General features: G+C 42.5%; 1 protein-coding gene across 22 annotated transcripts in view; it reads right to left on the bottom strand.

The window, feature by feature from the left end:
* NRXN3 (neurexin 3) overlaps nt 1–14,250 on the bottom strand; it is a 935,277-nt gene that overhangs the window by 796,243 nt on the left and 124,784 nt on the right. Inside the window, exon 1 of one of the 22 annotated variants that reach the window (XM_018082462.2) lies at nt 1,476–1,558. The exons of the other annotated variants lie outside the window; for them this stretch is intronic. Coding sequence (XP_017937951.1) covers nt 1,476–1,545 — 70 coding nt within the window. The 5' untranslated portion in view covers nt 1,546–1,558. Of the gene's footprint in view, nt 1–1,475; nt 1,559–14,250 lie in introns of those variants that run through there. 22 annotated transcript variants of the gene reach the window in all.

The following is a 14,250-nucleotide window of genomic DNA, read 5'->3' as shown; positions in this document are numbered from 1 at the left end:
TTAAGTCTCTTAGTACCCTGCAGCCTTCATTCACATCAGTCAGGTTAATAAACCCCTTCAGAGTACAGCCCCAAGTCTTTTTTGATAGCTTCCTCTGAGGCATGATGTGTACATATAAGCTCTAAAGATTTTCCACAGGAGACCATGATGGGAGATAGCCTTGCAGAGAATGAAGGATTCTTTATTGCCCTGTTAAAGACAATCTTTAGCTGCAATTTACTGAACAGTAAGACATGCAAGAAATAAAATTTGTCCAAACACAACAAACAGCAAACGACCCAATCTGGGCACCTATCAAGGGAAAAAAGGACTTCAGCTCAACAGCTGCCACAGGAGGACAGGAGTTATTACTGCCAATGAAAAGCAACCAGATCCTAAAAAAAAATACATCCTATGCAGAGGTACCAGGAGAGAGAGAAGGACATGAAAACAACATAGGGACAAGTGGCATGAGCACAGACAGATCTGTAACAGGCTACAAATGACATGGTAACTGTGTATGAGAACACGATCTTACAAACTCCAATCTTTGACAAAATCCCTACTAAATCCCACAGTCTCTTTTATCATTTCGCTTGGAAGTCTGTACTGAACTGAACTAGCAGAATTCAGTCTACAGAAGGGTAGAGGACAGAAGGGTAAAGTAGGAACTCAAATCTGTTCCTGCAGATCTGCTGGGAGATCTGGCAAAGCCAATTCCTCTTCTTGTGCCTGGGTTTCACTGCACACAAAGCAGGCTCACAACACATTTTTATGAAGCATTTTTTATCATAGCGAAGTAAGTCTCTTATTCCTTAGAGTGTTAAGAAGTATGACACTTCCCAGTTTTTATATCAAATGAGGCCCTTTTCAGGCTTTTTATTACCTAGTTTGTGAGCAGCAAAAGCAAAATAAATGTAGCAAACACTTGGCTTGCCCTCTCTATACAGAAGAACAAAATCAAAAGCTCGCATGAAAATTCCCTCTTGATCAAAACAATCCTGCATCTTTCCTGGGATTTTGTTACTGTGCAGTTGGGTCATGTGGCAACAGTCAGAGAAAGCAGGAGCTGAGCTTTTTCACAAGCCATGGCTCGGCATGATTGTCCTTCAGGGAAGCACTGGAGGGCCCAGGCAGCTGTGAACAAACCTGGTCTTATCCGGGAGGGGGCACTGGTAACACACATCACCCAAATCTTCAGGCTACCAAGCACCAAAATGACTGAAAGCTAATATTAAATTAAAATAATAATGTATATTGTCTTGGTGTTCTAGCAATTTAATGATGTAAAATTAAATGCTGCATTCTCCTAAACTAATATAGGTAAGCACTCTGCACTTTTGTAGAATGACACGTATTCCCTAGCAAGGGATACGTAAAAGCTACCAGGTATCAGTGTTTGGCCAGCAGCAAGCAGACAGAGCAGTTTGCTAAATGCAGATATTATAGATGCTGCCCACAGAGGCACTTCAAGAAACTCTGTACAGGTTCCTTACCAGCATGCAGCAATGCAAAGCTTTTCTGTACCCCCTTCTGTAGCCAAATCAAACAGCCTGCACAGGACATCACTCTGAGTACTGAGACTTCTAAAACTGAAATATCAGAAAAAGAAACTCATTCACTGAGGGATCATGATGAGATTTCACCTTGTAGAGCAATGTATCTCAGTGTGTTTTCACTGAATACATTCAGCCTCTGGTTCTTTCTCTGGACTCCTCCCTTGATCCTCATCCCTTACAGCTGTGGGCTGTGACAAGCGAAATAAGTATAAGGCCCAGTGAACACCTACAAGGCAGACTTCCAAGAGATAAAATACCAAACGTGCATGTTTGCAAAAAATATACGTCCTAGAATTTGACAATACAGACTTCTACCTGTAAGTTGTAGTTAACCTTGGACACCTTTCTAGGCTAAACTCTGTGGAGTTTATTCTCCCATCTGTCTCCTTTCTTTTCTTGAAGCCCAAAGTCACTTGGGTCAGAATCATTTTGTTGCCCCCCCACTGCAGACTGGAACATTTGGGTTTGGCCTGCACAGAAAACAGCTCTCATCCCAGTGCTAGAAACGTAGGGGGTTTTTTCAGATCTTACACTAGGGTAGTGGTGACTTAGAAGTGCTCATCATCCATGCAGCAACTCAAGTTTAAGCTACATAAGTCCAGTGTTAGTTCTTCCAAGAGATTGTGACATCTCATTCTAAAGTACCTGACAAGGTCCCAAAAGCATAGCTGCTGTAGAAGATAACATTCAGGAGACTCATCAGTTTTCACTGCTCTCAGCAGCTCTCAAACTTGTCCATTGAGGACCTGTTTCATCCTGAGCCTATGACTCAGTCCAAGGAGCCCCACTTGCCAAATCCCACAATAACCAGCTCTAAGTTTCTCTCTTTCTTGAAAATAAGTACAACTCCTCAAATAGCTTGAGCTACCAACATTTAAAAAATGCATTGGTTGTATAGCAACAAACATGCTGCCATTCAGGAGCTCAAATCTGGGTACCCTGGCCAGTCATCACGCCTGTCAGAGGTAGGGCTGGTTTCTCCCGGCTCTGTGTGCCCAAGGCCCAAGAGAGGAGGGAAAGGAGATGATGCATTACCTGCCCGCAGCTTCAGGTTTGCAACACAGGTGGGCAGTTTTGGTTTCGTCCAGTAGAGGGCAATACTAACACAGGAAAGAAAAAGTAAATCGCAGCATTTCTTGCGATAAAATAAAGAAGCAAAGGAATTCAAGATCCCGATCTTACATCTGTGAGCACAGAACAAAGGACTTGGATAGTCCGCTCCATCTCAGTGTTCATTCCATCAAAAATTCTTCTCCTTGGTTGGCCCTGTTTAGTGGAACGTTGCCCTGCATTAAATTTTAGGATGTTTGTTTCAAGTCAGATTTTTACTGTTCTGATTAAAACAGAGAAGAGATGGTCTTTTTTTGTCATAGCAGAAATAAAAACAAACCTTTTTTGTTGTTCATTAATAAAGAAACCCTTCTATCCCATCTGAATTTAGTCTGCATATGTGATAAGACCCAAAAGGTCAATGCTTCATCATTCTCCCCAAACTAGACTGTTTGATACTGACCATTTCCTACAAACAAAGAGATAAATGTACCAGTATTCAATCATAAATGTAATGGAGTTGCCTCATGCTTGTTAGGACCTGAAATTAACTTTCCATGAGCAAAGCTGCCACCACATACTCATCACACATTTCTAAAGCCTGTGACAGTACTGTCACAAATTGTGCTCTGATAGCATCCTTCCACACCAAGTTTCAGAAATTAAATGCATGTATTTTTTAAAAATACTTTTTTCCCTATTTTATAAATAAAAATCTCTGCTTCTATAACTGTTCCATCCCATGACTTCAAAATAATTTAGAAACATGAGTGAAGTCTCACAATCAATTTTTGCTTTTCTTACACTCCAGCAAACGCCCATCTTTCGAGACTAGGAAGTTGAGGTACATGATGTGACAGTGGGTCTCCCCAAGGTCATACATATATCTGCAATGGAACAAAGATGAGAATGTTTTGTCTAGCTCCAGTCTTGTATTTTAACCATTTACCCATAGTGGTAATCATGCTTATTGGTACAAGCTACCTTAGCTTCTTCTGTGAAGTTATCCATTGTCTTCAGATGGTGGAGCTGAGAGATGGAGATAAACTGTTTTGCTATTATGTTTATTTGCTTATAAACAAGATATTTTCTACTCTATTGTTAATTTCATTTACTTTTTCTTCCTCCTCAGCAAAAACACCCAGAACTATCTTTCCAGACTTTTTTAAAAATCAAATAATCTTGTCCATACGTACTTGTCAAGCCAAGTCCCATTATGACTTAAAAAACAGCATATTACATATTACAAAAATAACATATTGCATTTATTAAAAAACAGCATATTACACACAGTTCAGTGCTAGCCAAGAATAATGTACTGAAATCAGTGCAGAAAGGGCTGTTGAAATCAGAAAGAAACACAACTTTTGCACCTAGGGAAACGTACTGGTGAATTTGCAGATCTTGGCCCAAATTTCTACATGGATGCTTAGGGGCCTAGCTTCCTTGGACCTATCTGGGAGTTCCAACCCGTGGTAAAAGTCAGATGACACAACTCTTTGTGGATATGAGGCTTACTTCTTCCTCCCTCTCAGTTGCAGACAGGCAGGGCCAATTCCACAGCACCTTCAGAGGTGTGAACTCTCAGTCTATCTGCTCTATGTAATGGTGACCCTTTAAAATTATGGCCGTATTTATGGTCACAATTTTCTTCTAAGTCAGAAAAGAGAAATTAATTTAGGCACAGGTTAGGTATAGTCATGCACTGGATAGAACACACAGTCATGACAAAGCCTGTTGTACATAGACACAGAGCCACTGCACTTCCCAGTCATATAACAGTGACAGCCTATTTACCATTACTCCCTGCATCAAGACTGAAAAAGAACAATTTCACCACCTGTTGCCATGGATGATTTTTAAGTTACTGTCACAAAGCACAAAACCAAAGGATCCTAAATGCCTAGGAACAAGGAGGCCTGGATTGTGTCCTATGACTCATAGCTACCCCAAAATGCTTGCCTTGACTTGACACCTTGACTTCTGTGTCTCACTTTCAAAATGAGGATAATGACAAAACCACTTCCTTAGCAGTGGACTTCCTTAGCACTCAGACTTTGAAATACTCCAGTTTATTACTGGTGAAATAACATTATGGAAATATGATATAACATTAAAGAAAGACTGGACGTGGCACTTAGTGCCATCGTCTCAGTTGACATGGTGATATTCAGTCATTCGTTGGACTTGATCATCTCAGAGGTCTTTTCCAATCTAATTGATTCTGTGATTATACTATCAGAGAAGAGCAAGGACAGGACATATAGCTGTCAGAGTCAGAAGTGACCACTAAGCCAGAAGTGACCAGTTAGGCCACTTTCTTTTAAGGTTTGACAGAAGATTTTAGGGCACTTAAAGTGCTGGAAAATTTTCTGACCACTAATACCCCTGAATCTTGCCACCCTACCCCTGTGGCCAACACTTTGCCTCTAGAAGGGATTAGTGACAGTATTGCTTGCTTGAGCGTGACAGGTTTGTTTATAACAAAAATAGCCGATCATTTAAACGAGGTATTTTCCTCCTACCACATGAAAGAGAATCAACCTGCAGCATCAGCACTTTCCCTGACAGCAAATTAAAGTTCCTTAAGTAAGGCTATAAGGATGGGGTAATTGTGTTGTCCTGTGTAAGACACTGTGAGACAGCAGCAAGTCCGTGCACTGCTGAGGAATAGATGGGAGCTGGACTGGAGAGAGAAGTCTCTCTGACCCTCTCCAAGCTGACATGCTTGGTCACTGTCACCACATAAGATGGTCCCCAATTGGGACTATCCTCATTGTCACCCTGCTGCACCATAAAGCTGTTAATAACCAAAGAAATAGCTGTAAGTTGGAAAAGAGGCTCACTCTGAGACCTGGAAAACATCATACAGTGTATATGGGGCAGTTTCTATACCACTCACAAAAGCAAGCAATCCTAAAGCTTGCTTTAGGTAAGGTGATTGCAGATATCAAGCAGTCAGGAAGCTTTCTACATGCAGTTCTGCAAACACATCTTGATTCAAAGATGGAGTCCATCAACCAACACCATGTAGGCATAGGCACCCTTCCTTCATACAGCATGGATCTTAGAAATGAAGCAGTCACTCACCATCTCAGAGTTGCATCCCCACACAGTCCAGAAACTCTGACCCTGCTCTACAGTCTTGGATCTTTCCCCTCCCTGATCACCCACCCTGGCCCAGCTCAGTGTCATGGCCCACCCATCCTGGCCCAGCCCACCTCAGGACACGGCCAGTACTCCCTCCAGAAACCTGACCACTGTGCAGCACCCCACACCCCCTTCCCTACCCTCTTGGCCTGGGCCATCACACCTTAGCAAGGCAGCCCAACCCAGCCTCCCAACCAGCACTTTCCATCAGCAAAAGAAACTTCACTCCAGACATCTGCTGCAGCAGGGAAATTTGAGGGCTCTATTACAACAGCGCATTTCTATGAACAACTCACACATACAGTATCATCTTCTTTTCATTTGGGTTTTCCCCTCTCTCCGTATGAGACATTTCCTAAACAAATACTACCATGTTTTTAAGCCAAACTGGTTTCTAGTTCTCTTGTCTCCCTAAACATACTGAGCCCTTTATCTACATAATATATGCATATTTAATAACTACTTTGAAAACTGCTCCAAACTTAATTGCTTCAAGACAGCTCATGCAGTTTGTGCAAAACCTAATGCAAAGACTGACTTAATCAGACTCACATTTCAGAAGCCCAGATTCACAAGTTGCCAGGGCCTTACCAGGACAACCTAATGCTAACTATAAAAATCAGCTAGAAAACCATGTTCTGAGTTTAAAGTGTAGAATACACCTAAAATCATAGCGGTATCTCATTCTGCAAGCTTCTCTGAGTTTGCATTAAAGAACCAACTACATTTACACACACATACCCAGATATAAATAATCTAAGTGCTGGATATACTGCCTTAACTTGGGATGCTAAGGCAAAACAATACCTTGAAATACTACAGAAAATAGATCAACAGCTGAATGAACCTGGAACAAAGGACAGGTGTCCACAGCTAATAAAATGCAGACCTTAAACAAATATTGTGAAAGGCCCTTTGTGTAGCTTTTGTATTTTAGCATTCACTCTAAATTGTCTCTAAGGCCAAGAGGGACAAATGGTAGACTATATTTAAGAAGCATGATTTATCTCCCTTTTAATTTTTAATTTCCTAGTAAAAGCGACAGTGTTATTGCTAGAAATTCACTTGCTCAGGGGCATTTTTATAGTCTCCAGCTTTGCATGAATTCTCCCTAGAGATCTCGAGTTCCCCTGACTCTCATCTAGTAAACATCTAACTAAACTGCCTATTTAGACAATAATGCCCTCCGGCAAGAGGGGAAAACATGGCTCTGTTCCTCTGCTGTCTTCTCCCTCCACCCTCTCCAGTCCCCAACACAGTACAGACAAAACTGCAACAGCCGCCTGTTTTTGGGGAGAAGGTGACACAGGGTGAAGTCTGCTTAAATGGGAATTTCACACTGTTTCCTAATGTTTTAGGCTACTGTCTTTCCTTCCTGTCTGGTTAGTAAGGACAACCCAGACCACTGCAGGGTTAACCATTTAGCTCCCATAGCCCAACACATTCTACAAACTGGCAAATTCAAAGCCCTCTATAAAGGGGAATGGAGATGACACAGCAAGAGACAAATATCAAACATGCCCCGAAAACACAGAAACCAACCCTGCATTCCCAGCATTAAATGTTCTCTGGCAAACCCAGCCTCACACACAAAAAGGATTCCTGCTGGCCTCTCATCTGCCAGGACTTATGCATTAGCACAGGAACCCAGCAGGAAAGAGTCGGTAGGTCACTCCCCATCTTTTACCCTCCTGCAAAAATAATACGTCTCCAAAGGACAGAGTATTTTCAAGAGGAGAGAAAACCCTTGCAGAAGTGAGGACAACAGCAGTGACTTTTCCACAGCTCTGTAGCTGTGCATGGGGATTTACCTGCCAGCAATTCAAGCATTTGCATCCCAAACCACACTTACCATCACCATTCCTGAGCAACCTGGTATTGGGTGCATTCCCTCTCTGCAGATATGCACTTTCCTTCCCCTTCCTGAGAGAACTGCTCCCACCGAGAAGCTTCAAACAGAAAGCTTTGGAATTCAAAATTTTTTTTTCTCTGCCCTACCTTGCTGAAGACCATCCAGGATTTACAGTTCTGAGGCCGAATTCTTCTCTCTAAAGTAACAGCAGTAAGGGTAAAGAAGCAAGACCTACGAAAATAAGCCCAGAATCTAGCCACTAGCTTTCTGTGCCCTGGATCAGCCAGGGACTTGAATGCTGCATGGAGAGTTGCTTTGCTCAGGGGAAAGAAAAGAGTGTGCTTCACACAGCAGGAGAATCTCTGGCTGGTAGTCTCCAAAACAAACAGCACTGGGGATGAAAGAACTGTGCCCTTTACACTGCTCTTGCAGTACACATTTGCCATAATCTTCCCAACACACACTTCTACTAAGCTCCACAAAAAGAAAAGCACTTAAGACATTTCAAATTTAACAAAGCAGTATGCATATGCATTATGGTGCAGCAATGTGGAACAGAACTGGCAGTGAAACAGACTTACTGAATCAGTTATTTTATATCTGATTTCAATTATTCTGCTATGCAAGAAGGTGAAGGTCACAGAACAATTTAGTGGCAGGGCTGCAGATCACTCCCAGGTGACTGACAAAGCCCTCCTCCCCTCCAGCCCTGGCCTATCTTTTAACTACCAAAGAGCACAAGAGTCTCTTATCAGCAAGTGACAGATGCAAGTGGGTCTCTGGGATGGAAAAAAAAAAAAAAAGATAAAAAGAGGGAAAGAGGGTCCCCCAGGTTCTGAGGAGGATGACAGGTTGCTGGGGATATCACTTTTCACTATCTACTATCCTTATTTTTCATTAGATTACACAGACCAAACATACTTGGCTATTAAAGCAAAAAGGCATCAAGGGACCCAAAAAAGACAAATTAATTCCTGATTTATAAACAGAAAATGTAATAACCATAACGGGAAATCAGCATATTGCTCATGTACTAAATGATCATTTCATAGACAAAACTGGGAATAAATCCAAGAATAAAGAATAAAAGCAGAAGGGCTGTGGTTGTAGCGCTGGAGGTCTAATCCACAAAGGAATAGTATGGAGAGCACTATTAATTCATTTGCCTGGAGGAATAACACTATCACTGGAAAACAGAGTATCTGGACTCACTGTATAGCAGGTCTAACCCAGGCCAAAGGTTTTCTCAATCTTAATATCCACAAGAATTTTCTATGTATGTACATATACTTAAGTATGAGTACTCATGTGTATAATGTTTTTAACCTCTCACAGCATCTTCTGTTTCTGTAGTCCTCCATTCTCTCACACCTCCACTGGTGAACCAGACTCCTGTTTGCAGCCTTCTGTTATTCCATGCTGAATTTCCTGCACAGATCTACTACAGGGACCGTGCAATGCTACACTGAGTGCTGAGCTATGGTGAACTCATCTCACCTGTGGTCCAACTTAGATAGAACTGAGTGCCAGGTGAGATGCACAGGGATCTGGGAAAAGCAGTTAGCTCTTAGAGGACTGAATTCTGGAAGTTGTGACTGAAATGAGAAAAAGCTCAGGGCTAAGGAAACAGGAACTGAAGCAGTCTGACTTCAGTCAGCCAGGGAAAGGCTGTCACACAGTAAGGATATTGAACAGTACCAGTCCCAATACAGAGCCCCAAGGGACACCACTTGTTACTGATCTGCATTTGGACATTGAGATCTTGACTGCAACCCTTTGGGTGCAGTCATCCAGCCAATTCCTTATCTATTCAATAGTCCATGCATCAAATCCATATTTACTACTTCAATCACTAAAAAACTTCTATAGATAAAACAGGAAAAAATGGCAATTAAAAATGGTGCAAAACCCTGATTGATATCTCATATTTGAAAATAATTTAGAACTGGCATAGCCCAGTAGGCCAGATTCATTTGGGCCACACCTATAATGATCTCGCCTCCTCCTCTTTCTTAGAAAGACATTAAAACTACAGGGTTACAAAGCATCAAAGGAAATCTGCCTGGGTATTGACTCTACCTCTGCTCTCTTCTCTCTAGGTCCTCTCAATGGCCCTTAATCCCCCATCCAGGATCCACAACCTGTCCTCAGACCACAGCTCCAGCAGTGCTGAATGCAATTACTGTAATTGATGTGCTGCTTTTGTTAAAACCACAGTATCAATAAACAGGAGTAAAACAAGCTGCTATGGAAGATGCAGGAAATTTATTAGAATGAATGCATGCAGTGGCTGGCATAATAACTGTTGATGGCCCATTCATAAATCACAGCTGGATTCTTTGGGAGACTTGTAACTCCCAGGCGGCTTCCCTCATAAAATTACAACAGTATGAGGAAACAAATGACAGACTGCTGTTAAAACCAAAGAAAAACCTTTGCTATGCTAGTCGCAGCCTCAAAAGCTAACAAAAATCCATAAGCCTAAGCTACCAGGCTCAGAATCAGCTAAAAAACCGTCATGAAATGTCAGACAACAAGCTCTCTCACCTTCTTTTCCAATGAACGGGAAGTCGCTCCTCAGACTCACTCTGACCTCTCAAGGCCTGAAGTTTTAAGAGAGTCCAGTGACCCAGAAAGCAATCCTGTACCTATCAAATGTCATCCAGCACTTCAGAAGCACCCAGTCCCTGCAAAAATACCACACACCAGGCCAGCACATTGAGACTGCTGCACCCAGCACAGCAACCCAGGGCCACTAAAGGAGTTATCACAGCACCTGGCAGCCCTTCCAGTCCTGGTGTCAATGTGACTGCATGCAGGCTGTGGCACATGACCCAAAAGCTCAGCCAACCAGGTGAATGTCATCCTGCTTTCACAGTGGCAGGCCCATCCGGAAGCAGGTCAGCACCATCTTGTCCTATGCTAACCCGGTGGCATGGCCAGCACAGTCTCTGCAGTAGCTCAGAAGCAGAAATGCTGCACTGTTTTGGCTGCCCCATGTTCTCCCCAGGGCAGTCACAATGGTCTTATTACCTGTCTCTGTCCCCAGTACACTCTAGAATGGAAATACTAGGGTGGTGATGCCCTGGCCCATTCCCTCTGGCTTTCACAAACCACTGGGATGTGCAAGGTCCCTGGCTACAAGATGTTGGTAACCAACTATCCCATGTCAATCACACAGATGAACTGTCAAACTGGGGCATCAATTTGGGCTCCTGTCTGAAGACCTGGAGTCCTTACATGTTCTGCATCCCCTTTCTCCCATATCCATACCTCTGGCATCTAATCCATGTCTGTAGCAATGAGAGGGTAAGAAGAGAGGGTCTCACAGATAACAACTGTTCCATGTAAATTTATAATGGCAATAAACGTGTTTTATTTTTACGATGATTTATTAATGTGCTTATAAATGTGTAGACTGGCCTGAGGCATCATTCCATTGTATTAGAGGTTGCTGCTGCTTGCAGCTGGGAGTGATAAATAGCACCTCCTATGCAAGAGACTCGGGAGACCTCTTGTTATGCAGTTTACCTTTTAGGGCACTTCACTGCTTTAGGACCAGGTGCATGCGCTGCAGCCTCACAAGCTGTAACTGCTACATACCACTTCAAAGCCTTCTCCTCTCCCTAGGGTACTGCCAGAAATCTCTGTAGGGTCCTGCTGCAGATTGATGCTATCAGGGCCAAATCTCTTTTCGATCTGTATTCATAAGCCAGTCTCTTTCTTGGGTGTTCATCTCACAAATTACCAGTCTGGCTGGCTAGCTCCATGAGGGCCATGCAAGTATTTCCAATTGTGCAGCGCTGTTCACTATACCAGAAAATACTGGCTTACCCAGCAACACATGAACTCACTCAGGGCAGCTTGTTTCTCTAGCACGTGTTACAATAACACTACTATTTTGGCGCTTAAACTGCATCTTTAATTGAAGAACTTCAGAATGCTTTTTAACAGTACCATCCTCACTTTCTTCATGTGAGCAAATAATTCACATAAATCCAAAAGAAATGTAAGCCACAAAATAGGAATGAGAAAAAGTTTCTTCAGTTGCTCCACAGTCAGGATCTACTAGATTATCCCTTAGTATATCTCACAGCCAAGAAGGATGCATAGGTCAAGGTGCATACTCTGAAGATCTCACAGCATAAACTTAATCCCCTTTTATAAACCATTATCCATGAAACTGAGGCACAAGAATGGCAACTCACTTGACTCAGGTCCCACAACTATTTAGTGTCAGAATCATTCAGTTCGCAAAAATCCCAAGGAAGATAAGTAACACCATTGTTGTCTTTGCTGTTACAAACAAAAAGTGCCAGTTAATAGTAAAAAGCTCAGGAATAGATACTAACTGCTGTAATTCCTGTTTAATACATAAGCAATGAGACCATACATCTCCCACTGTATCCCTTATACAAGGCAAGAGTCACAACAGAAATATCACAAAAAAGGACACAGTAAATCACGATGCATATTTATTGACAGGGGAAAAAAAAGTGTTGATGCCACAGGCTGCCTCCCACATGGTTAATACCTGACAACATTCACACATTGAGCACACAACGTACACTCCTAAGTTACAGTGAGTAACTCTGATCTGAAAACCGAGGCTCCAGAGGCAGTGGCTACAGATGCTGTGCATATCATACAGCCCTGAGGATGCAATGAGTATTCAGTCAATAATAAATTACTGTAATAGATTTGATCAGGCTTGGAAGTGCTCACTCTTTAAAACTATCCCCACTTAACTTGAACTCTAATCCCTCTGGTTTGTTTTTCCCTTTCCTTCCATGATGCTTGCTTTGATGTCAAAAGTAAAGAAATAAGGGCTTCCCGTACCACTGCCATCAAGGTAACAGATGTGATAGACTCAGGCTTACCACTGGCTAGCTTATTGATTAAAATTTGTCAGAAGTTGCTTTGGAAAGGCTGCAAGAGGCTTCAAACAGTGGAGGGGGGGGTGGGGAAGAGAGAGAGAGAGAGAGAAATTAAAATGTATTTCACTCCCAGAAGTGTATTTCAAATGACTGAAGGTCAATTATCCCAGCAATTTACAGCCAGTCTCAACAATTTGGCTTGATTAGAGAGTATAATACAATAGGGGAGTTCTCCTCACTCAGTTTCCCCATCTTCTCTTCCTCAGCACCAGGTTTGAGTGTCAGAAACAGCAGAAAATGCAGGGCGCCTATATACTGGAATAAAGCAGCAAAGAAGCATTTGTCAGTGGACCTTGGCAAGTGCAGACTTAGAAAATATATGCTAACTAGCAAGCATTGTGTAAAGAAGTGTTTAAAAGCTTGAAAGACCGGATTGGTGACAAATCAGCAAACAGGATCCTTTAATCATCAAGAAGGTCATTTGATTGGTGGGGATTATCAGGTATTGGAGGAAGATACACAGAGATTTGGCAATTGGAAAGTAGATTTGTACAGAAAAATTGATAATTTTGCACAATCTGTTTTTCTCTCACCTTCTCCCTCTCTCTTTCTGTACCAGTCTGCCAGAGCCGAGATGTTTGCCCTCCTCGGGCCATGTCACCATTGGCAGAAAGCAGAGCTTTGTTGCTTTTCAGTTCCCACCACACTGAGCCACACACCTAACCTGATACCATCTTAGCCACCAGTATCAGGTCTTTTCCAATTTTTCCTACTGACTAGCTACTCTCAAGGCAGGTAGTAACAGTGGGTAACACATTCTGGATGGGTAAAGCAACACTGCCATTCTCACCAGCAGCCAGATACACTGAAAGACTATAAGCTGGTATATTATTTGTATCTGAGGTCACTCTAACTAGGTTGGTACCTTTCTGCTGCCCAGGCAAAGCTTTCTTACACAGCCATGTCAACTTTAAAAAAGCCAAAACATGCCTGTGGTTCGAGTGCTTTGTCTGCTGATTACTGCAAAATGCACATACATAATGTCTTTCAAACTGAAAGGATTATTAACCTGTTAGACTGTACTTGTGCCTGCCCCTGTGTTAACAGGGGTGATGAGTATTTTCTGCTCATTCTTTCCTCTCATACGTTATCAACTACTTACTTCCTCGCTTCTCAGAGCACACAAGAACTACAAAGTCTTTCTGACCCAGAGCACACCAATGTTTGATTTCAAATTGTTTCAAGGTTCCATTCCCCCAAATGCACAAAGCTGTCTTCCTCCCACAGGGGAGTAGAAGGGTTTAAAGCCCACCCTCATTCTCTTTGATAGAGGCCATCCAGCCATGACCCTGGCTGAGTGGCAGATACACAGGAAGTGGATTATCAATAACTCTTTTTTCTACCTTCTTTCACCCTGTCTCTATACAACGTCAATGAGCTGGAAAATGAAAGGAATAATGCAGGTTTAAGAGGCCAATAATTAGGTCACAGCTGATCTCTGCTCAGATCAGCTGACAGCTGGTGCCTATGCTGCCTGAGCAAGCAGCAGGGCTTGCGGGACTCACAGGTTTAGGCCAGCCTCCCATTCTCCCTCTACCTCTACCTCTTTGTTCCCAGACTCCTGAAAAGCAAAAATCAACAACCATAATGCAAATGTACTAAGTTTACAGGGAGAAATTACTGTGCTTGCTTTTGTCCTAAATTACTTTAAATCCTCTTCCTGCTGCCTCACCAGCACTGTGTCAGACCAGCACCACAGCCCAAGTTACTGCTCTGTGCTGTC

This window comes from Manacus vitellinus, unplaced genomic scaffold, assembly GCF_001715985.3.
Source record: "Manacus vitellinus isolate BGI_N305 unplaced genomic scaffold, ASM171598v3 scaffold_6_pilon, whole genome shotgun sequence".
Lineage (NCBI taxonomy): Eukaryota > Metazoa > Chordata > Aves > Passeriformes > Pipridae > Manacus > Manacus vitellinus.
This window is presented reverse-complemented; position numbering and strand designations above follow the sequence as displayed.